This window comes from Haliotis cracherodii, unplaced genomic scaffold, assembly GCF_022045235.1.
Source record: "Haliotis cracherodii isolate W230 unplaced genomic scaffold, xgHalCrac1.p SCAF_3, whole genome shotgun sequence".
In the NCBI taxonomy this organism is placed as follows: Eukaryota; Metazoa; Mollusca; class Gastropoda; order Lepetellida; family Haliotidae; genus Haliotis; species Haliotis cracherodii.
In genome coordinates, this window is record NW_027266286.1 from 13,186,892 (window position 1) to 13,210,772 (window position 23,881).

The window sequence follows — 23,881 nt, forward strand, 5'->3', positions numbered from 1 at the left end:
ATGAACCCAGAGTGATGAACCCAGAATAATGAACCCAGAATGATGAACCCTGAATGATGAACCCAGAATGATGAACCCAGAATGATGAACCCAGAGTGATGAACCCAGAGTGATGAACCCTGAATGATGAACCCAGAATGGGTGTGGTGATTAGACATTTTCAGCTACAGCTCCATAGCCAGATTTTTTTTAAATTCAAAGATATGTTCCTGTTTTTGTTTAAAGAAAATCACATCCTTGCAACCATGATTTTTTTTTGTCAACAGTCTGAAGCATAATTATTATTTTTCAAGAATTTTCGGGGACAGTATATCTTTTTCTGCATGCCGCTCTCCGGGCAGACGCTCTTTCCACTGGATCGCAGGGTTGGTCATTTGTTTATTAAAATAATCCCAACGTGGATGGTCTGTTTGTGCGGTTGGATATATTCTTTTGCATGTTATTAAATTGTTTTATAAACCTGCCTAAACACCATATCTTTGTTATATTAACCAGGAACCTACTCTCCAGACTGTGTCTCAAATGCATTGGTGAAGTCAAAAATGAATGTTCTATTGATGTGCTACATAGTCAAATGGGATCCTGATATATTGTCTCTGTATTGAATCATTTCCTAAAGCACAACAATGACATCATGCTGCGTACCATTTGGTGCACTGTGTCCATTCTTGGATGAACTTTTCTAGAACGTTTCGCCATGGTCAAATCCCAGAAATCTAAATAAACAATCTTGTCATGCAATGGAGCGAATTCCTCATGCCAAATATCAGAATATATGAGACCCCAGTAGGATATCAAACTTTGTGTCCCTCTGAAATATGCATGTGGGCCACGAACTGCAAGTGTAACATTAGGGGCGCGTGCCAAGAGGTTCTTTGCAGATGGAACAAGTCGTCGAACATGTCGCCGAAACTCACCCGGGTGGACAAGTGTGAAATGAACGTACAAATATAACACTACGATGTCCTTGGTGGTGTTCGGGAGACGGTCCATCATGATGTGCTGAGCTTGGTTCGAATATCTTGGGTAGTGTCGAGCTCCATGGTAGAACGGTAATTCGTGAGCATGCCAGGAAACTGAAAAATTGTGTAACGGATCTTTGTCAATAACAGGTACATGAGCATCTGCATGTGAAGGAAAGCGCAAGAAGGAGTGAAGAGCTGTCTTGAATTGGGCACTTGTTGAATCCCCATGAAGCCATAGCGTCCTTCCTTTCAAGCATTGTCTGTAAGTATCTATGGTGCGTGGCAGTGTGTCATGACACATTAGCGAATGCCACTTATTGTTGTGAAAATAACCGTTTGGAGATTTCTGCTGCCAGGTCACTTTTGCTGGTAAATTATTACAGGAGATATCAGGCGGCGTCAGCAATGATGATTTTCCAACTGCAATTAATTAGAAACATTTGAGTTTGGTTTAACGCTCATTTTAACAGTATTTCACATATGTAACGCGGTGCTAGCTCAGTGTGGCAGGGAATCCCGAAGTGATGAAGGACTTAGACGGTTCCCGCCCACATGCATCTCGTTCGACATTAACGTGGTCGCACAAACGTCACGTAGCACCTCACAATCTTGACATGGTCTTTGCAAGTACTCTGCAAGAGGAATTTCTCCGGATCCCATGACTACCAAGTATGACCATGCGATGTAGGGCAGCTGTTGAGGTCCACGAGGATCACAATCGTACTTACCATTCACTCCCCGTGTCTTGACATTACACGGCTGGTAAACATACAAGTCATGCGATCCAGTAATGAACAAGTACACCAGTCGATCGAGAATATCATGATAGCTGCAGGCTGTACCCACCGATCAAACAATGTGTCAGATCGGGGCTTGGTATACCCATCGAAGCAATATAATCCCTTTGGGAGTATTTCGGTACCCTAATAACTGAAAAACTTCAGAGTTCAGAGATGAGGGAATTGACTTCAATTGGGAGCTGAATTGTTTAAGTCTATTAAGTCAGCTTAAATTTACCAATACCTGCACTGAGTACGAAAACCCGAACATTGTCTTAAACTGAACTGTGAAACAGTGAACATTGTGCTCTGATTGGAGTTTTTGCGGCCAGAATCCCGCGTGTTATAACCATTTCTTACATTCGTGGAGACTGATCAACATGATCCCTACGTGGAGATCTCTACGCCATTATATATAATAGTTATCAGGATAACTGAATTCAGTAAGCTGCCCGATCTGTAACTGCTCCCTGTTCCCTAAGAAAACTGCCCCTCTTAAAACACGAGAAAAAATGTTTCAGAAATCCCTGACAAGTACTATTTGCTGTACCATAATTCAATTTACAGAACTTACAATGTGAAGTTTTTGAAAATATGTGGCATAATATTCTAAATGTACACGTAGATGGTGAAATGTATTTAAATGACAAAAAATCATGATCATCATTATAATACTGTGTTCATGCATGGTTTGAATATAGTACGAACATACTAAAATCGTGTGTTGACTAGACGGTTTCCAGAGATGCGTATCATGTCATGTTACTTGGGGACAGTCTTTTGTGGGGCAATGACCTAGGTGTAGCTGACAGTTGTCCTTGGGATTGATTTCAGTTACCTGGACAATCATAGTGTTATTGGTGTACACCTTTCGACATTGCAGCTCTATGTCCCCTTACCTGTCGACACAGGCGGCTAATGGTGATTGATCTGTGCAGGTGTTACTGGTGTCAGAATTCAACAACAATTCTGTCACAGTTTTTCTCAAAATCCAGACTGAGTACGTCTGATATAATCCTCTATATGTATTACATGTTGTTTGCGTATATTTCTAGCTAATAGTGAGTGAGTATGGCCACGTGTCTCGGACTTGCTCATGTTAAAGCTTTCAAATGAAGTTCTAAAAATCTGCCCTTTTCACTCATTTTAGTTACATGTATGTATGTGTATTCCACTATATCATAAGTCCAAAAGATGCATGTGTAGTAAGTGTGTGTGTCTTTACGCCGCTTTTAACAATATTCCAGCAACATCACGACGGGGGGCACCAGAAATGGGCTTCACACATTGTGCCCATGTACCCGGCCGCATCATACCAAAAGACGTTAAAATATGGTACTTGTTGTTACTCTGTCTGGCGCTCGGCATTAAGGGGCTAAAACAAGGACTGGTCGGCTCGGAGTCAGTATACTGTGTCTGATTGGGATATTCATGTTAAACTGCGGCATGGTACCTCAGTGAGCTAGCACTATAAATCGGCATCAGTCCGGACTAGTACGTACAAGCAGCCACACAAACACACACACGTACATGCACGTCGCTATATAAGTGCAATTATCCTGGACGCGACGTTAAACCCAATTTCACATCACCTCCTTCTTTTTGGATTGTTTAAAGGCCGCCGTCGTGTGACAGGAATACATTTGCCAGGCAACAAACAAACACTTACTTTTTATGTACATTGTGAGAGGTCATGCTTACCCTCTTTGAAAACACCTGGTGTCATCACTGATTCTCAGAGATTCATTCACATAAGTTTTACAGCTATTTTGCTTTTTACGCCCATTTTGCTTTGGTGTTGACGTTTTATATACACTCTTCAAAAAGAGAAACGCACAGGTAGATTTCTAATAAATTTATCGTACCTAAAAAGTCTATATATTTGATTTCATATCATAGATACAAATACGAAATTTTCGAGCACGATAGTCACATGTTGTCGTTGCATAAAGGCATTGAAAACTGTTCATTGTCATGTCATCTCGACGGCCATTGCAAGTCGTTGATGTTGGCATTAAATTAAGGTAGTCTACCGTGACACGAGCTGTGTGCAGTGGAGCGTTGTCCTGTTGAAACAGCTCTCCTTCTGGCGGTCATTGATTTAAGGACAAAAATATTTCACAAGGAAACATGTTAAGAAGTTATAGATTATTTCAATAATAAATTGAAACATGTCATTAAGTTAAAATGTCTCTACCAAGGCAATATAGAAGTGTATTAGCATCATTGCGTTCTGGTAACCTGCCAATGAATATAGAATGTGGAAGATATACCAAGCCCATCACTCCTCTTTCAGAAAGACTATGTACTCTCTGTGACAAGCAAGCCATAGAGGATGAATTTCGTTTTGTTGTAGAATGCAACTTCTATAAAGATATCAGACTGTCTATATTTAACATAGTTAAAATACAAGAAACAAATTTCTGTGTCTGTGGCTGCCCTAAAAATGTCAACATTCAGTACCAGTTATCTCAATGATTGCACACTATGTACAGCAAAAGGCGTATGTGCTTATCCAAACTACCATAATATAAAAATATCTGTTTTAAGAGAACAATATCCTTATGTATAATTCTATGTTCATATGTTGTACATTATTGGTGAGAGATTGTGATTAAGTAGATTAGTAGTTTGTGCCTATCCAAACTACCATAATATAAAAAATATCTGTTTTTAGTGAACAATATCCTTATGTACAATTATGTGTCCATATGTTGTATATTATTTGTGAGAGAAGGTGATTGAGTAGAAAATTTGAAATATGACAGACTGACCAAGGGGATTGTGGATAAACAGAATGACTGGATTAAAATATATGCATGACTGTGCGACATGGTGTGACTTGGGGCGTATATGGGTGTGTGCTAGGAAGGGTTGGGCAGATTGAATAAAGAATGGTTGATTGACACGGTTGAACTTGTGCATGATTGAATGTGGGTGGGTCATAATGAATAATGCGTGTGATTGAGTGACCGAGTTGAATTTTTGTGACTCGCTGATCTGGGACATATATATGGGGGAAGGGGGAGTGGGTGGGGGTGGGGGTGGGGGTGGGGTGCTACGGTATGTGAACTGGTGACTAGGTTGAACTTGCGTGAGAGTATATGTCCGTGTGTCTGTGGAGTGGGGCGGGGGGGGGGGGGGGGCAGGGTTGCTGTATACATATGCAGATATCATTAGTTATAATGTTTTATCTATGTATTTTATTGATTGTATAATTTTAGGTGTCTCTTAGGCCAGTAAAAAAGTATTATGTACACATGACACATTAATAAACTATATTATTATTATTATTATTATTATTATTATATTGATTGGAAGAAGGTTAGGTTGAAGAATTTGATTCATGCAGCGATTTGCTGTCAAATGTCCCTCATCCACAACGAAGTCGGATCTTGTGGTGTAGGATATGCCCCCCACCCCCCACCCCGGACTGTCTGCAGTGGAATTGAAATGTGTGTATCGGTCCCAAAGGCGGCAAATGGTGCTGTGGTGGACGTTGAAGTGGCGTGCAACAGAAGACTGCGATTCCCTTCTTTGGATACTTCCTATGGCGATGTTCCGATCGGCAGCCCTGAGTCTCGGCATTTTCGAACTTGAAGAATGTTGACAATTGAATGACCAATTATTGGCTTATGCTTGCCTTTTAATAGCCTCTACCACGAGTTACAAAAGTCATAACTTGCACGTGCATTTTGCCTTACTGTTTTCCTCCATGACATTTTTTAACAAGTGTGAAAACAATGCCGTTTAAGACATTGCAAATCGACAATAGCTGCGTTTTGACGCACCGTCTGTCGAATATCAGGCCTACAACATTTTTCAATAACATATATCTAATTTATATAGCGGATTTTTTGTGTAGTCAGGTTCAATAAACTACATACTACCTGTGCGTTTCTTTTTTTTTTTGAAGAGTGTACATTTGATAGGTCCAGTATTTCAAGACATAGGTTTAGCAAAAAATGACATATGATAACTTACATTTTTCTGATATGAATACTCACCTTTCTTTATAGATACATTTAAGGCCATTGGTAGGGTATCAGGTGCAGGGTCTTTACCTGACCTGGGTGGAAAAGAAACAAACTGACAACGATTTGATACAATAGTTACGCAACTTCTCATTAAAATTGGTCATTGAAATTTGTGTCTGTTTGATGATAGTATAACATATAGTGAGTGAGTGATTATTATGAGTGATAAATGACATTGCGAGGTATGCCATATCTTGACGGCGACATGCCAACTATTTCAGCGTTATGAAAAAATAGTCTTCAAAGTCAGTAATAGGTTCAATTCAAGGCAGGATGCAAGGTGGCAACAGCTTAACGATGGCACAGATGTGAAGCGTTAATAACACAAATAATGAGGTAAGTAAGTACGTACCACGTAAGGATGTCTTTATCAGAAGTATCAAGTTTGAAATTAGTCGGGCCAGTGTAGGATTTTGTCCATGTATCACAGGGTAAATTAGTCTTCTTGCAAAACCAAGGAAAACCATCGTTCTGAGTTGTAAAGTTACACCACTCGTTGGTCTTTGAAATACTCGGTTGGTTTGCCGAGCATCTCGATGTTTCAGACAGCGGTTTCTTTTTGAAATCAGCATATGCTGTCCATATACTGGAGTATTGCTTGAAAATTCTGTAATACAGAGCCAACTCCTCTCTTCGTGTTGCAATAAATACGCGTATCACAGCCTGTCCGGCCCAAGTGGCTTTGAAAACACCAGTGTAACTTCCATCATTGTGGTCGAAAACCTCACCGCAGACGGATGCTGAAGTCTTGGGATCTTCCATCCACACTCTCAGATGGTCGCCCCCAGTTGACTTCCGGTTACCATCCCTATCAAACAGATCTATTTGAACTTTGATCTGTTCCCCCAACGAGTACGATGGTTGATAATGTTTTAGATATATACGAGAGGTGTTTGCATTGGCAAACTTTGGATGGTTATGTATAGTTGAGAGGAGTAAATCATGCTCTGAGAGATAGCGGCGTCCTAATACTTGCTCCTGTTGAAACGTTAAATTGTGTAGTTGTGTACTGAAATGATAGAAATGCGTGTACGTATAACTAAGCACACTTTTGTAAATCTGACTCATAAGACAACAACAACAACAACAACAATAATAATAATAATAATAATAATAATAATAATAATAATAATAATTACAGATTTATATAGCGCTGGTATCCAGTTCGAAGAACTGCTCAAAAGCGCTTCATTTGAGTCTACACAAAAAAAGAGAGACATTACACAGCTAAGAGAACACACAGCCTCAATACTCCAAGAAATATTTGGTGAAAAGATAGATTTTGAGTCTTGATCGGAACAAAGTAGGACTGTCAATGTTCCTGATAGCCAATGGCAGCCTATTCCATAGCTCAGGGGCAACTTTCGCGAAGCTCCGACCTCCAAAAGTCGCCGTTCAAACACTTGGCATAGAGAGTAGGGACTGGTAGCTTGATCTGAGAGATCTCCCTAGGCACGTACTCTCCAAGAAGCTCGCTAATCTAAGTGGGGTTTTTATTCAATCACGATCAAATCAGATCTTGCTCTCGCAAAACAAAGATCTGAGGACATCACATATCAGGTCACAAAAGCCAGTCAGTAAGCAGTTTTCTCGAGCTTTATGGCACTAGCTTAAAATTGGCGATATCCATTCCAGACCACGCTTTGAAATTATTTTGACTTAGTTCTCATTTCGAAAAGTGAATTAAAATAGAATTCTGAAATGTCCAAATAGATGACCGAAATTGTATGGCCCATGGGCTATGGAAAGTCTCTGCTCTTTTTAGATGTTCATTCCAATGAAGCGAGGGATGGGCGATGGTTTTGAAGGAATCAGTCGTATATACCGGAAAGTTCTGTTGTTCGGAATACCCCGAATCGTTTAGAGGTTACATGATTAGAAAACACATTCCGAATGTCCATATCTGGTAAGCGACGCTCTGATAGATCGGATGAAAGGTCGTTCTGACGTGACCTGAAATGGGAATTCCTCAGATCTTTGTTTAGCGGTAGCGAGGAGTAAGATCCGATTTTAATGAGATTGCAAAAGGCCACTGTGTTATAGCACATGGTAATAAAACCGACAAATCCCTTTCACTATTCAATAGTAGTGATGATACCAGACGTTTGCGAAAAGGTGGGCGTATCCTGCCCCACTGTTGGCAACCGTCAAAAACACAAGCTAAGGTAAAAACACCTTGTATCGTCACTTTTTGAGAGTGACTCATAAACACATGCTTATGATACACTCGGAATTGTACAATGGAATCTGTTTGTAGCAGAGATTTCTTATGATTTATATGAATGTTTTTGTCGCTTTATATTTATACTTAAATGACTGTGATGAGCATGAGCTGTTTGTAGCAAAATGAGGTGGCTTTTATGCTGTATGTCCTAGGAATGCTTACTTTGGTGTGCGCTTTATAAGTATACATCAAAGAAAATACCTGACCCGATGTTTTTCTGTAACTTGTATCGGCATTCTGCAGAAACAATGACTTAAAAAAACATTACCTTTTGAAGAACCATGCATTTGTTCCCTTTGTAGAGACAAAGTAAAGGGATAATACTTAAACGGTGCAATAAAAATACACATGGGCGTCAAACAATGATACACTTACAACGAGCGTTTGAAAGTGTCCATATTCACGAAGGCAATTAACGCCCCACAAATAAACCTCAGACTGACAAAGATACGGATGTATCACTCCTCCATATTGCCCTACAACGTTGATGCTAGATCCAGTTTAGATCCGTTTATATTAGGACAATGATATTTATAAAGTGGGCTGAAAACAATGGTATACTTACAATGAACGTTTGAAAATGTCCATATACACGAAGGCAATGAACTCGTCACAAACAAACATCAGACAGACAAAGATACGGATATTACGCTCCTCAATATTGCCCTACAACGTTGATACCAGATACTGTTTAGATTAGGACAATGGCTAATTATATTGTGATCTGAAAACAATGATATACTTACAATGGGCGTTTGAACATGTCCATATCCACGAAGGTAATTAACACTCCACAAACAAACATCAGACAGACAAATATACGAATTTTACGCTCCTTCATATTGCCCTACAACTTCGATCCCAGATCCCTTTAAAATAAGACTGATTCATGAGGCTACCGTTTGCATTATATGTCCAAATAATCGAAGAGTGCGTTAAATATCAGCGTACAAACACCTGCCATCGCAGAAGAGAAATGTCTATAAACAAAGATGTTTGAGGGATGTGTGTGTTGGCGTCTTGGCAATGAGGATGAAAATATTGCGCGTGGAAATACGTCACACGTAACAGTGGTTTTCGAGAAAAAAAAGCACATTTAAAACAAAAACAAAATAAGCTTGCGAAAGCTATGCAACGGACTACAGTATTTACTGACATGGAAAAGAGTTCAGCTTAATACCTGCATTGACAATCTGTATCCTAAAACTCGAAATATCTTCAAACATGTCCTAGGGGCGGTCGGGTAGCCTAGTGGTTAAAACGTTCGCTCTTCACGCCGAAGACCCGGGTTCGATTCCCGACATGGGTACAATGTGTGAAGCCCATTTCTGGTGTCCCCCGCCGTGATATTGCTGGAATATTGCAAAAAGCGGCGTAAAACCATACTCACTCACTCACTCACTCACTCACTCACTCACTCAAACATGTCCGTGTCTGAAACGTGCAGTTTCACTTGAGAAAAGGCAAGGATTGCAATGGATACTGAAGAAGGTTTGTAAAACATGTTGAGGACACGATTAGCCTCACAAGGTAGGTTTGTGTCACAGTGTATTGTGGGGGCACGGGTGGCCCAGTCGTCTAAGGCGCTGCGATTCGCTGTGCAGAGTTGCGTCCCTTGGGCACGCCAGAAACCTATGATCCTCCCACATTAAGCTGACACGCCGTGATATAACTGGAATACTGTTAAAAGCGGCGTTAAACCCAACTCACTCACTCACTCACTCACTCACAGTGTAGTGTAGTTGGGGCGTGGTGGTATGTCCCACAATACTGGGACCAGTTCTGTTTCTCTTGTCCTCCTGTACCTTATACTTGATGTAAGAAGATCCGACAGATTGTGGGACACTAACAGGACAAACACTAATAACATATTGTTTGAAACTAACTTGCGTCATAAATGTCACTGTGGTCCAGATATTAATACAATATCATATCAATGATACCAGGTATGTTGCTTCACAGCTTTTCGGGTATACATACATTGGTAATGGCATAATAATCAATGATAACTGATAATTAAGCATACGCCTTCCACAGCAAACTGAAACGTATTGTCATGATATAAATTGTGATGGTGTGCACTTGTCCAAACTAAGACTAGATTTCTAGCATGGCCAATTGAAACCCCAGATGCTTGATAATCCTCAAATAACGGTTGTAGATTTCTGCAAAGAGTTTTGTCACTCGAGCTTGACAAATGTTTGATGACATGTTCTCGTTCATAATGTAAGGTGGAGCGTAAGGATAAGATAAATAGATGAACAACTTGCCTGCCAAATATCTAAAAAAACTGTTTGGCTTGTATTCTGTTCGAACATTTAAACAAGCTTTAGTCTTGATCGTGACCTTAATTCCTCAAACCTCAAACGTTCTCCCTGTTATTTGTGAGATATAGTCACATAAATTATTACATGCAGCCCTTCTCTTAAATATCGTCAAGTTAATGCAATTCAGCTAAACCTTGCAAAATAGTAATGTATGCAGTGATATGAACATTATTGCACCACCTGGCAAATATATCTTTAGCCTTCTCTTTCTGTAGATACATGTATCTCTCTTTTTCTCTCGGTTGAATCTGGATTTCCTTCGCCCTGTTTTTCGCCTATCTGTTCCTATCTTTAACAAGCTATTTCTGTCTTGTCTTTGGCTGTCTACACCTCGATCAATTGATCGCTCTATTGCTGGGATATTGCACTATAACATTAAAATCAATTTGTCCCTGCCTTTCTGCTGCATCTACTATCCACTCTCATGGACTCGGCCTATACTGCTGCTTTTCTTCCCCGTCTGTCCGTGCTCTCTGTATATGTCTTAAGTAAGGATAAGAATTTATGGATGAACAACTTCTTTATAACAATTAAGAGCTGGATGAACAACTTCTTTATTACAATTAAGAGCTTATTACAATTGTTCATCCATAAATTCTTATCCTTACTTAGTACGCCAACTTCTAAATGCCTATCAAAGAAATGTATATGTTTTTCTCTCCTCCCTCCCCATCTCTAACCACATATTTCTTTTCGTTGACACATACTCGACTTCTTGAATGTTTTTAGTTTCCCTTTCGAGCACTTGCCTTCCATCACACTGACATATAGCGTTTCTTCCTATCAGCTGGTCATGCAAAACATGGACGTGGTAAACGTCTGAGACCTGCATCACTTCGGGCTTTCCTCCCACATTAAGCTGGCACGCCGTGATATAACTGGAATAATGTTAAAAGCGGCATTAAAACCAACTCACTCACACTCCAGGCTCAGATCACTCCCCGTTGGGCTCAACACGCGTTATTTTAAAGGTAGATACGAATAACTTGTTGCCTGTTCAGTTTGCCAATTTTAACCATTGCTTCCCGTGAGAAAATATTATTTCAACCACATCAGCTACCTCTTGCTGAAATGTGTGGCCCTGTCAATATCAAATGTCCATGTCAAACAAACCTAGAGATTACATACATTATGTTACACCAGGTGTTGTCAATCAATACTCATGCTGTAAACAACCATAGTTGTACAAAGTAGAAAACGTCTATGCTAGAAAATGAAAAAAAGCAGCGGTCTCTTATCTGCAAACTGGGACCATATCGAATGTATGTACATGAAGGACGCATTGTTGATAGTATTGATATCATGAACAGTTTCTGCACACGACGTAGACATTTGGGATTACAGCTGTACACACGAAGTTGGGCACATGTGTGATTCAAACAACATCTGGACACCAATCACATGGCCTCCAATAAATCTGTAGATTTATACACAATCAAACCAGAACACATAGACATTTGAAGTAGTAAGGGGGTTGGTTATTTGAGCCTGGATAGTCAAGTGAACCCATGAGGGCGGGGCGGCCCAGGCTCAACCCAGGCTCAACACACTCAAGAGTGATTTCGCCTGGGCTCAAGTCATTCTAGAGTGATCTCAGCCTAGGCACAAGTCATTCTAGAGTGATCTCAGCCTAGGCTAAAGTCCCGCTAGACTAATTGCGGCCTAGTTCAAAGTCACTCTAGAGTGATCTCAGTCTAGACCCAAGTCATTCTAGAGTGACCTCAGCCTAGGCCAAAGTCATCCTAGAGTGATCTCAGCCAAGGCCAAAGTCACTCTAAAGTGATCTCAGCCAAGGCCAAAGTGACTCTAGAATGATCTCAGCCTAGGCAAAAGTCACTCTAGAGTGATCTCAGCCTAGGCCAAAGTCCCGCTAGACTAATTGCGGCCTAGTTCAAAGTCACTCTAGAGTGATCTCAGTCTAGACCCAAGTCATTCTAGAGTGACCTCAGCCTAGGCCAAAGTCATGCTAGAGTGATCTCAGCCAAGGCCAAAGTCACTCTAAAGTGATCTCAGCCAAGGCCAAAGTGACTCTAGAATGATCTCAGCCTAGGCAAAAGTCACTCTAGAGTGATCTCAGCCTAGGCCAAAGTCACTCTAGAGTGATCTCAGTCTAGACCCAAGTCATTCTAGACTGATCTCAGCCTAGGCACAAGTGACTCTAGAGTGATCTCAGCCTAGGCCAAAGTCATGCTAGACTAATTGCGGCCTAGGCCAAAGTCACTCTAGAGTGATCTCAGTCTAGACCCAAGTCATTCTAGACTGATCTCAGCCTAGGCACAAGTCTCTCTAGAGTGATCTCAGCCAAGGCCCAAGTGACTCTAGAGTGATCTCAGCCTAGGCAAAAGTCACTCTAGAGTGATCTCAGCCTAGGCCAAAGTCACTCTACAGTGATCTCAGTCTAGACCCAAGTCATTCTAGACTGATCTCAGCCTAGGCACAAGTGACTCTAGACTGATCTCAGCCAAGGCAAAAGTCACTCTAGAGTGATCTCAGCCTAGGCCAAAGTCACTCTAGAGTGATCTCAGTCTAGACCCAAGTCATTCTAGACTGATCTCAGCCTAGGCACAAGTGACTCTAGAGTGATCTCAGCCTAGGCCAAAGTCATGCTAGACTAATTGCGGCCTAGGCCAAAGTCACTCTAGAGTGATCTCAGTCTAGACCCAAGTCATTCTAGACTGATCTCAGCCTAGGCACAAGTCTCTCTAGAGTGATCTAAGCCAAGGCCCAAGTGACTCTAGGGTGATCTCAGCCTAGGCAAAAGTCACTCTAGAGTGATCTCAGCCTAGGCCAAAGTCACTCTACAGTGATCTCAGTCTAGACCCAAGTCATTCTAGACTGATCTCAGCCTAGGCACAAGTGACTCTAGACTGATCTCAGCCTAGGCAAAAGTCACTCTAGAGTGATCTCAGCCTAGGCCAAAGTCACTCTAGAGTGATCTCAGTCTAGACCCAAGTCATTCTAGACTGATCTCAGCCTAGGCACAAGTGACTCTAGAGTGATCTCAGCCTAGGCCCAAGTCTCTCTAGAGTGATCTCAGCCAAGGCCCAAGTGACTCTAGAGTGATCTCAGCCTAGGCCAAAGTCACTCTAGAGTGATCTCAGTCTGGACCCAAGTCATTCTAGACTGATCTCAGCGAAGGCCCAAGTGACTCTAGACTGATCTCAGCCTAGGCAAAAGTCACTCTAGAGTGATCTCAGCCTAGGCCAAAGTCACTCTAGAGTGATCTCAGTCTAGACCCAAGTCATTCTAGACTGATCTCAGCCTAGGCACAAGTGACTCTAGAGTGATCTCAGCCTAGGCCCAAGTCTCTCTAGAGTGATCTCAGCCAAGGCCCAAGTGACTCTAGAGTGATCTCAGCCTAGGCCAAAGTCACTCTAGAGTGATCTCAGTCTGGACCCAAGTCATTCTAGACTGATCTCAGCGAAGGCCCAAGTGACTCTAGAGTGATCCCAGCCAAGGCCCAAGTGACTCTAGACTGATCTCAGCCTAGGCACAAGTGACTCTAGAGTGATCTCAGCCTAGGCCCAAGTCTCTCTAGAGTGATCTCAGCCAAGGCCCAAGTGACTCTAGAGTGATCTCAGCCTAGGCCAAAGTCACTCTAGAGTGATCTCAGTCTGGACCCAAGTCATTCTAGACTGATCTCAGCGAAGGCCCAAGTGACTCTAGAGTGATCCCAGCCAAGGCCCAAGTGACTCTAGAGTGATCTCAGCTTAGGTTCAAGTCACTCTAGACTGATCTCAGCCTAGGTCCAAGACACTATTATACTATATATATTGTTTTCATGAATTCAACGGCATCTATCTAGGAAGGACAGATTGTTAGTTTTAGTAAAGCTGTCAAAACAGTACAACATTATAGATTGTGGTATTTACTAAGGCACTGTAATATGTCAAAATTACCCTCAGCCATATATGAACAAGTAAAAGCTGTGGTACGAATAAACGGTATTTAAACCCGATGAAGTTTAAAGTAATATTGGAATCATGTTGGGTTGTATTCTTAGTCCCTTTCCTTTTTCGTTTTTATTAATGAATTAGCCATGGAAATAGAATATAATATTCAAAACGGCATGCAACATAGTTACATCCAGATAATTATTTAAAATCGGGTTTGCTGTTTGCTATTTGCTGACGACATTGTAATTATGTCTGGTTCTATAAATGGTTTGCAGCGTCAAATTAATGCATCAGAAGAGATTTATGATAAATCATTGTTAACTGTCAACATGGAAAAAAACTAAGGTAATTGTGTGCATTTTATTAAATGGCGGTAAACTATCATCAAAACGAGAGAAATGCTTTATAGAGATAAAGCTATAAACTACGAAGGACAAATATTTGGGTATATATTTCTCTTTTGAAATGGCAGCAACACAAACAAAAACGATCTTCGGTATTTTATAAAAATCTGAAAACTATCTGAAGGACATGACATCAAAGATAGAAGCATAAACTGCAGAGATCTAGAAAACTGATCCTGATCTCAAACATGTCATGGTCCAGATGACAGGCGATGGCACACATGTGAGAAGAGTAACAAAAAATATTATGATATATTGATGATTTCCTTCAGCTATTGAACAAGGAATAACTTGACTAAATAACTTCAAATATCATATCAGCGTAATATTGGTATTAGATACATGATATATCATGGGGTATCTAACAGTTCTGGATATTCAAATTCCCATTCTTACCTGATACAGGGAATACCCAAGTTGTAGGGCTATACCCATGGCCAATGTCAGATGGACCTTTACCAACTGTTAGTAAAAGTGCCCGGAAAATTGTAACCTGAAATTGACAAATCTACAAATATATGAACTTGCATATGGTAATGCAACCTACAGCAATGTAATGGCGGGGGACTCCAGAAATGGACTTCACACATTGTACCTATGTGGGGATACGAAGCTGGGTTTCCGGCGTGAGGAGAAAAGGCTTTAACCACTAGGATACCTCACCGGTCCCATCGTGGTGACAATGGTGTTATCACAGTTAACATGTGTAATTGGGTAAACCACACAGATGGAGAGACATCCTACTTAGTGTGGAGACACAGTTGACGTTGATAACAATACGAAGAGCTTCACTGTGACTGTGTATAACATATGTATGTATGTATGTATGTATGTATGTATGTATGTATGTATGTATGTATGTATGTATGTATGTATGTATGTATGTATGTATGTATGTATGTATGTATGTATGTATGTATGACTCTCTGCGTATATAAATTTATGTGGTAGATATTTACATAACCGACATCTGAACGCATATTTGATAACCAGACAGTGTAATGGAAAGAGAACTGTTGTATAACTGAAAAGTATTGCTTAAACAAAAATGTACTAAAATCGGATATCTAGTCTCACCTGGCGGGAAAGCCGACCTAACGTCAGTTTAACTGTATTTCACAAGTACTTTAGAATTGAATTTAAAGGAATTATAATAAAATAGATTTTTTTCATAATATTTACAACGTGTTCCACGTCTTTTGTCCAATGAATAAGTGTACGGGTTTTTACGCTCTCAAAAGTCGTATATGTGACATAGGGTAATCGTTTTGTATTTATTAAGGAATTCTTTGGACAATACAAACACTACCAACACTGGCTGATGATATTGACAATTATTTGTCAAGGTATGATCTATATGTAATTCAGTATTAGTTCCAGTTCATTGTGCCCTTCAAAGTTTCAGTTTTAAGATTGAAGGAAGAATGGGCGTGTGTTGTATATGTGAATCTTTCTACAATACAAGAAGGACACACGCGTGCATGCAAACGAAACGAGATAGCATTCTGTATCTATATCTAATGTACATACTTTTTTTCTTTTCTTTTTTTTAACGCCGCACTCAGCTATATTCCAGCTATACGACGGCGGTAATGTACATGCCTATAACATAACTGGAGTACTGTTAAAAGCGGCGTTAAACCCAACTCACTCACTCACTACATGTCTGTAACAGGAGAACGTTAAGACTGCTGCATCTGTGTAAAGTTACATGCTTCTATTTACCTAAGAAAGACAGTCATATGCACTTCTGGAAATATGTTTTGTGTGCGTGTGCGTCTTCATGTGCGTGTGTGCGTGTGGACAGCTTAAATTTCTTTAATTTTGTATCATTCCAGACTTGGGACACCCACATCGGGTTTCGATCATTGAATCATAATCAGGGATTCGAACCCATAATGAGTGTCTCAATTATGTCGCGTAACACGACACAGCGATTTGTGGCACCTTAGGACACTGGGCACCCCGTGTCCCATACACAGGTAAAAACACAAACACACAAATTATGCCTAGACGTGTATTTAAAGACATCATCTAGTCAACTCAAATGGTAAATTTGTTTACATTCATCCCTTCCTTAGCTTACCTTTTCCGGCCAACGTTGTGCCCTCAGTCAAACAGACTGCCACAGAGAGAAATAACATCAGGTGGAGTTGCATTGCTGGTTTCGGACAGGACAGAACTGTTTATCAAATGGGGAGTTTCACCTAATACATAGGAATCATCAGTTTCAAGCTTATGTAAGCTTGGATAAAGTATGGAAACACCAATCATGTTAAATCACTGCTCACACGTGACAGATGTTTCTTATGTGTTTCCTCCACTGCGCTTGGGTCATGCGGTTTTCAACTAAGTGTACGGGTAACATGCATATGCTACTTGTTTCATGTAAATCACTGTATTCCACGACTGCATACTGAAACATTTGTTTGGTTTCAAACAATGTTCCACGATTGAAGTCGGGTTATCCAATGAAACATCACATACAGTATATGCCCCTTCTATGGGCGTAGACGAGGTACTAGTGTTTAACTTCAAACTTCAAATATTACTTTCTCAAAATTCAAAATTGTGGTTTCTTGTTCTGCCATCTTCACATCCTATCCTCTCTGAAACATATGCATGTAGCCAGCCAGCATAACACCCGGGGGTGTTGGAGGGTGCATGAAAACCCTTCCATAATCATAAGAAATCGGGCGGTAAGGTAGCCTAGTGGTTAAAGTGTTTGCTCGTCACGCCGTGATATTGCTGGAATATTGCTAAAAGCGGCGTAAAACCATACTCAATCACTCATAAGAAATTTCTGCTTTTAGCAGAGTCCATTTTACACTTCCGACAGTTTCATAAGCAGGTGTTTATTAACCCGTATTGATACCAGCGTTGGCGACAATGTGAGGTATCCTTCCCTACTGTTGGCATCCGTCATAAACACATGCAACGTCAAGTTGCTCATCTGAAAAAACAAGGGGCGCTGCAAACTATATGTGATTTATATACCAAAAAAATGCAATTAATCTTGAATGCATTACTGTGAATATCTGTAAAAACATACACCAGACAATTATGATATGTTGAGTATATAATGATATTATTAGAGATTTTAACCATATTGACGGCCATCATGGATTTTCGGCCACTTGGGGGCTCTGCAGAGTTGGATCCTTATCAAGAGATGTTCGGAATGGTTCAGTGTGTCAAGTTTGGTGCTTTTAACCCGAAGTGGACAACGTAGAGAAGGATGTGTCATTATGGAATAATCAATATGAATAATCAACTCGTGAGTTCATGTAACACCAGGGGATAGATAACATATGATATTTATACAGTGGATGATACAGTACACCAGTGGACAACATTTGATACAATCGCTAATGATTGCCACACAGATGCATGATGTTAAATCCGATAGCTGGCAACAGATGACGGGAGATAATATCCTTCCCATTTACAATCGCCTGAAAGTGTGAGGCGTTTACGAAATGGACTGCACATGTTTCAATTATTGCTAGGTCAACAGAGAACGGTTTCAGCTATCCATAAACTTAATCATAATGTGTGAGTGAGTATAGTTTTACGCCGCAGTAATCCAGCAATATCACGGCGGGGGAAACCAGAAATGGGATTCACACATTGTACCCATGTCGGGAATCGAACCCGGGTCTTCGGCGTGACAAGCTTACGCTTTAACCACTATGCAACCCAACCGCCCCACTTGCTTATGAATTAGATAAATATAATATGTCGAAATCTATCACATTTATAAGACTTATTCTTGTATACTCATCGGAAGTATGGGTCAACTGTTCTGCTAAACGAAAATATACTTGAACAGAATTCTTACAGGTTTGACCAAATTTACCTCGAGAGAAAGTCTATATTTCGAAAGCGGCTGGCTACCACTAAAAGAGAGACGCAAAATTAAAAAAATTACGACAGTGCAAAAATAATAATTAATGAATGTCCCTCATATCTAAATGATTAGTTTGCCAACAAAAGATCAGCTGCTTCAAATTATAACCTACGAAACAAACAGAACATGGCCTTTTGCCAGAACAAGGACGTTTAATAAATCATTTATTATAGACTCTTTTAAACGATGGAATTCACAAAATGAAAAAAATAAAAATGGTCTCTCTGTAGCTGCATTGAAAAATTTATCCAATTGTTATTAAATCTGTATATTATTTCAGTTATGGAAAGCGTGAAACTGATACTATCCACACAAGACTAAGACATTTTCATTGTATGTTGCAATTCATATGATGATTTCTTTCGGGTAAATTTGTCAGACAGTATTTCTTGCTCTTGCGGTTCCCCATGCGAAAATGCTTTTCACTATTTTCTTGAATGTGAAAAATATACTTTAATGAGACAATCTTTGTTTATCAACATAAGGAATATAGGGACTAAGACCAATTTAGAAACAATTCTCAATGGTTACAAAAATCTATCCGAAGAACAAACTAACTAAGTTTTAAAACATGTCCATCAATTTATTGTAGAAGCAATCAGATTTTAAATTTATTTTAATGTAATATGAATGATATTTATCACAAGCTACTTCTAAAGTATCTTGTTTTACATGTGACTTTTTAATGTGACACATTTAATACATGACTGTTTCAGCACAAAAAGTCTAAGTTATATTTCATATTTTATTTTGTTTTTCTATTCGTTTTTGTCATTCGTTATAACTCTGAATTTGATATAAAACAACAGCATTCAATGTAATTATCACATCTTAGTTATATTCTCTATTTCCCACCCTTCACTTAATTATAAAATGCCTAATAGTTTGTTAACTACTGCGGTATTATATATATCTTTCATAAATGTAATATTGTATACCAATGAATATAAATGTATCTTATGTATATACGTATACGCGTATAACATGTATGTGTTTATGTATATGTGTTTGAGTGTAATAATATATATATATATATATATGTGTGTGTGTTATTATATTTTCTCTTTACCTGTATATAATTCCATTTCACTGTACATTTTTTCTGCACTAACATTATTCACATATTACATTGTCAAGAAATGTATGTAGGAGAAGCCCCGTAAGTGTATCACTTGTGCCTTGTCCGTTTGATTTTCCGCAATAAAACATGTTTAAATCAAACGTTTTGTCATTTTACATTGTGTATCACTGGCATTAAAACAGGTTTGATCATGAGCTGCAACCATACCTTCTAATCAAATGATATCAAAATGTTACTATTATTCTTATATCATATCATCTACATTTACTACATGTATGTGTGGATGACAAGCACAGGTCTTTCATATTTCCATTTCATGACAAGCAAAGGTGAGATATTTAATAACACTTCTGTAATAGACCGTGTGAAGCGCCTCACCCCTGTTTTGATCACTGGCTTCCTTGATGCGCTGTCCGATGTACCAGATGTCCCATACGTTTAATTGCCCGAGTCATATTTTTATTATAAAAAGAAGTATCCACCAGATTGATATTGTTTGATCATTTTATTGTTAAATAGGTTATACGAACACAATAGCACCAGTTCGGATAGGTTGCACTTTCATTTGAATTATCTGGCAAGTCGTATAAAGAGATAAACATACTGTGTGTTCGATGTAGAGCGAGGTTACCTGTAGATTTGGTTCCTGGTCGTCTGCTGGCTTTGCACAACGCTTGGTGCCGCACTGAAATGACGTCGCGGAATCAAAAACGTATTCATTCTATCAAAAGTGTCACAACGATCTTGATTCTTCACATAGTGTAACCAAATTGTATGACATTCAACTCGAGTACGTACATTCAGAAAATCCAAAAGATCAATGCACTGCCTGGCTATTGGTTAAAGTGCCGGTATTGTAAGTTTGCTACTTTTCTACATTAATCGTAATATCGAAGCAACCGAATGTGGCAAGTCAAGTAAGTGCTCTTGTTTGAAATCCAAATAGCCAATATTTTAATCATTAGAAGGTACATATACTGACGGTAATAGACAATAGGCGTTTATGTCTAGGTACACATTCATTTAGAATTCTCCGTGAGCTCTATTTACTAAAACAATTCCCGATGAAATTTTCTGTACTTTTAAGTCAAAACAAAATTGACGGAAGTGGTCGTGACTTGTTCGAACGCAGACTGTTTCAAAGATTATGTTACAATACGAATGACAGTTTGTATTGATGAAAATCCGGTTACGTCAATTAAGTTTCAGTGTCAGCGTTCTTTCAATAGTGATAGAACCGTGCTCTTCAGCAACCCATACTTGTTCTAAGAGGCAACTAACGGAATCTGGTGCTCAGGTTCGCTGACTTGGTTGATGCATGTCATTGTATGCCAATTACGTGGGCCCCGTGAAGATTCCGGGGTAGAATAGGTCTTAAGCAACCCATGCTTGCCGTAAAAGGTGACCATTGCTAGCCGTAAAGGGCGACTTACAGGATCAGGTGGTCAGGTTCGCTGACTTGGTTGATGCATGCCATCGATCCCAATTGGGTGGATCGATGCTAATGATATTAATCAATGGATTGTCTGGTCCAGACTCGATTATTTACAGACCACTGTCATATAGCTGTACTATTGCTGAGTGCGGCGTTAAACAACAAACCAAACAATTGCGTGGATCAATGTTCATGATGTCAATCACTGGTTTCTCTGGTCCAGACTCGACTATTTACGAAACTGTTGTAGAATTACATCCAGATAATTATGTTATTTCCCTGTCAATCTTCTGTCATTGCTTAAGACGCTCGATGAAGCTGGTTGGACAACGTGGGTATATATTGTTGGAAACAGTCTATTCCAACATGCATGGTTACGGAGTTTCACTCAGGACAGTGGTCGTGTGAAAGTGGGTATATGTCGCATTAATCAGAGATTGTACGACTGCTTGAATTAGGTTTGTACAGTTGATTTGTCTTCAAAATGATTTTGAAATATATATATCATATCATTACTAAATGATCGTTGACAACATTTACTGTCAGTCGGTAATTGTGCTGTTGAGACCACCAAGATCGGAATTGTTTCTAAAAGGACTCTTTCCAATTCTATGTGAAAAGCATCAAGTTCAAGGCACCGCCCGTTTATATGTTTCTATGCTACATGGTAAGGCTGCTTACAAAGTTGTCAATCCTATTGATTTAAGTCATCAGAGGTAAACGCGTTGCCTGTCGTAACTTCTATAATTCTGACGAATATACATACAAGCTCACAATCGCATTGGGAATAAGCCCTCACTCAGAAAGAAATCAACAGTTGCTTTCGTTAAGTATTGATTCATCCCATGTCACAACAGCAGCGATGGAGGCAGGGGCAGCTGACAGAAACATTAGATGACGTTCTGAAACTGATCCTAGTTATTCAACTCAACATGATGTTCATGAACTAACAATGCGCAACTATTTGGACGTTGCATACTTTATTGAAACCAGTGTGTAAAGAGTGAGTGAGTTAAAATTGTACATCGCATCTGCAATATTGCAGCCATATTGCGATCAGTGTGTACAGACGCACTGTCAGCGTGAATTATTGAGGCATAACAATTACATCTCTCTTCTGACATTCAAAATTATTAATTCAGGTAAACCATATGATTTTTTAATTTACACAAATGATCAATATTGTTTTAGAAAAAAATACAAATATAATGTTCGTTATTAATAATTCACATATGTGTAATTGTTTTGTATAATATACAGACGGACAGACACATTAGTTTATTTAAGTCTCACACTGAACATTATAATACAGTATTAAGACATGCCACTCTTTCTATTGTTATGAGAGACGATGCACTTATGTACAAGAATTACTAAAAGTGTTTGTTTGTTTGTTTGTTGTTTAAGCGTGGGTTGCTGAAGACCTATTCTCTACTAAAAGTGAGACTCTGTATTGATATGACAGTATAAGTTTAAACGAACACGAGTATGTATGAAGTAAAAGGTCTTTTGTCGTCATAAGATGCATATTCTGGACTTGTTCATGGCCATTTCAACTTGCTGCCAATCACAGAGAGATGCACCCCTGTCAAAGTCAAAACTTTCTTTGCAGGTTTCGTACATAAAAATACACATTTTGTCTGACATGTATCACAGTTTATTCTTATCCGAGAGTTGATTAAACTGGGCATCACTTCCTAAAATTTAGTTAAACGGAATGCATGTACATTGGTAAGAAAATCGGGACAGTAACACAAAACAAGCAGTTGCATCTTTCGTTCACCAGGGGGCATGGGCGGCCCAGTCGTCTGAGGCGCCGCGATTCGCGTCCCTTGGCCACGCCCGAAACCTATGATTGTGGGTTCGATCCGTTTCGCCCCGATTATGTTTTTACGTTTCACCGAAGTGGTAAATGTCTGACACTTGCATCACTTCGGGCTTTCCTCGCACATTAAGCTGACACGCCGTAATATAACTGGAATACTGTTAAAAGCGGCGTTCAACCCAACTCACTCACTCACTCATTTCGTTCACCAACAAGACCCTGTACGAAACTGACGTTTGTATGACTCTTGGGCAAATAAAAACCCACAACAAATAGTGCTAGCGCAACGGGAAGATATCCTGTTTCTTAAATGTGTTTAAAATGCAACGAAGCAGTAAACGCGGGCATGTAATACACTTCCTTGTCTGTCCCCTAACAAAGAGAGACAGAAAGCAAACAAGACGCCACACAAATTTCCCTGGGGATGACGAGGATGGGCCTCACGGACTTCCTTGTACAAGACTAAATCGAAAATGCATCAATAGTATTATGTTTATGAGATAAAAGACGAAGAAATATTTCTTAATCATTAGACTGTAGCTAATGCATATGATGACATGAAGTATTCAATGTTTCTCGGGTAAACTCTGACCGCAGTTTTGTCTGTGATTGCAAGCATATCAAATTACACAGTTCAGTAAAGAGTAACATAATGAGACAGCGAAAATAACGAAAACTCAAATGGTAGTGACGTTTTGTACTAGGTTTCTAAATTGTTAAAAATAAAGCTTTGGATGATATCTTCACTACTCTTGCATTTTGTTTATGCATACGGTATTCAGCGTTATCATTCCTGATTATTTCGTTTTCTTAAAGCCTCGAGAAGATCTGGCATCATCACTAATTGATGCATAAACACATGTACATGATATTGTCGGAATTGTACAACGGTTTTAAGTAGATATCTAGAAATGGGGGCAAGGGTGACCCAGTTGTCTAAGGAGCCGCGATTCGCTGTACAGAGTTGCGTCCCTTGGGCACGCCAGAAACCTATTATT

At 39.6% G+C, this 23,881-nt stretch overlaps 1 protein-coding gene across 1 annotated transcript; it reads right to left on the bottom strand.

Annotated features, from left to right (window-relative positions):
• Nucleotides 1-606: 606 nt before the first annotated feature.
• LOC139475727 (NXPE family member 3-like) lies at nucleotides 607-8,846 on the bottom strand. The gene is made up of 4 exons (XM_071258915.1): nucleotides 8,752-8,846; nucleotides 6,134-6,790; nucleotides 5,752-5,813; nucleotides 607-1,385 (listed from the first exon to the last, which is right to left on the bottom strand). The coding sequence occupies exons 1-4, from the start codon at nucleotides 8,844-8,846 to the stop codon at nucleotides 607-609; spliced, it is 1,593 nt and encodes a 530-aa protein (XP_071115016.1).
• Nucleotides 8,847-23,881: the final 15,035 nt, after the last annotated feature.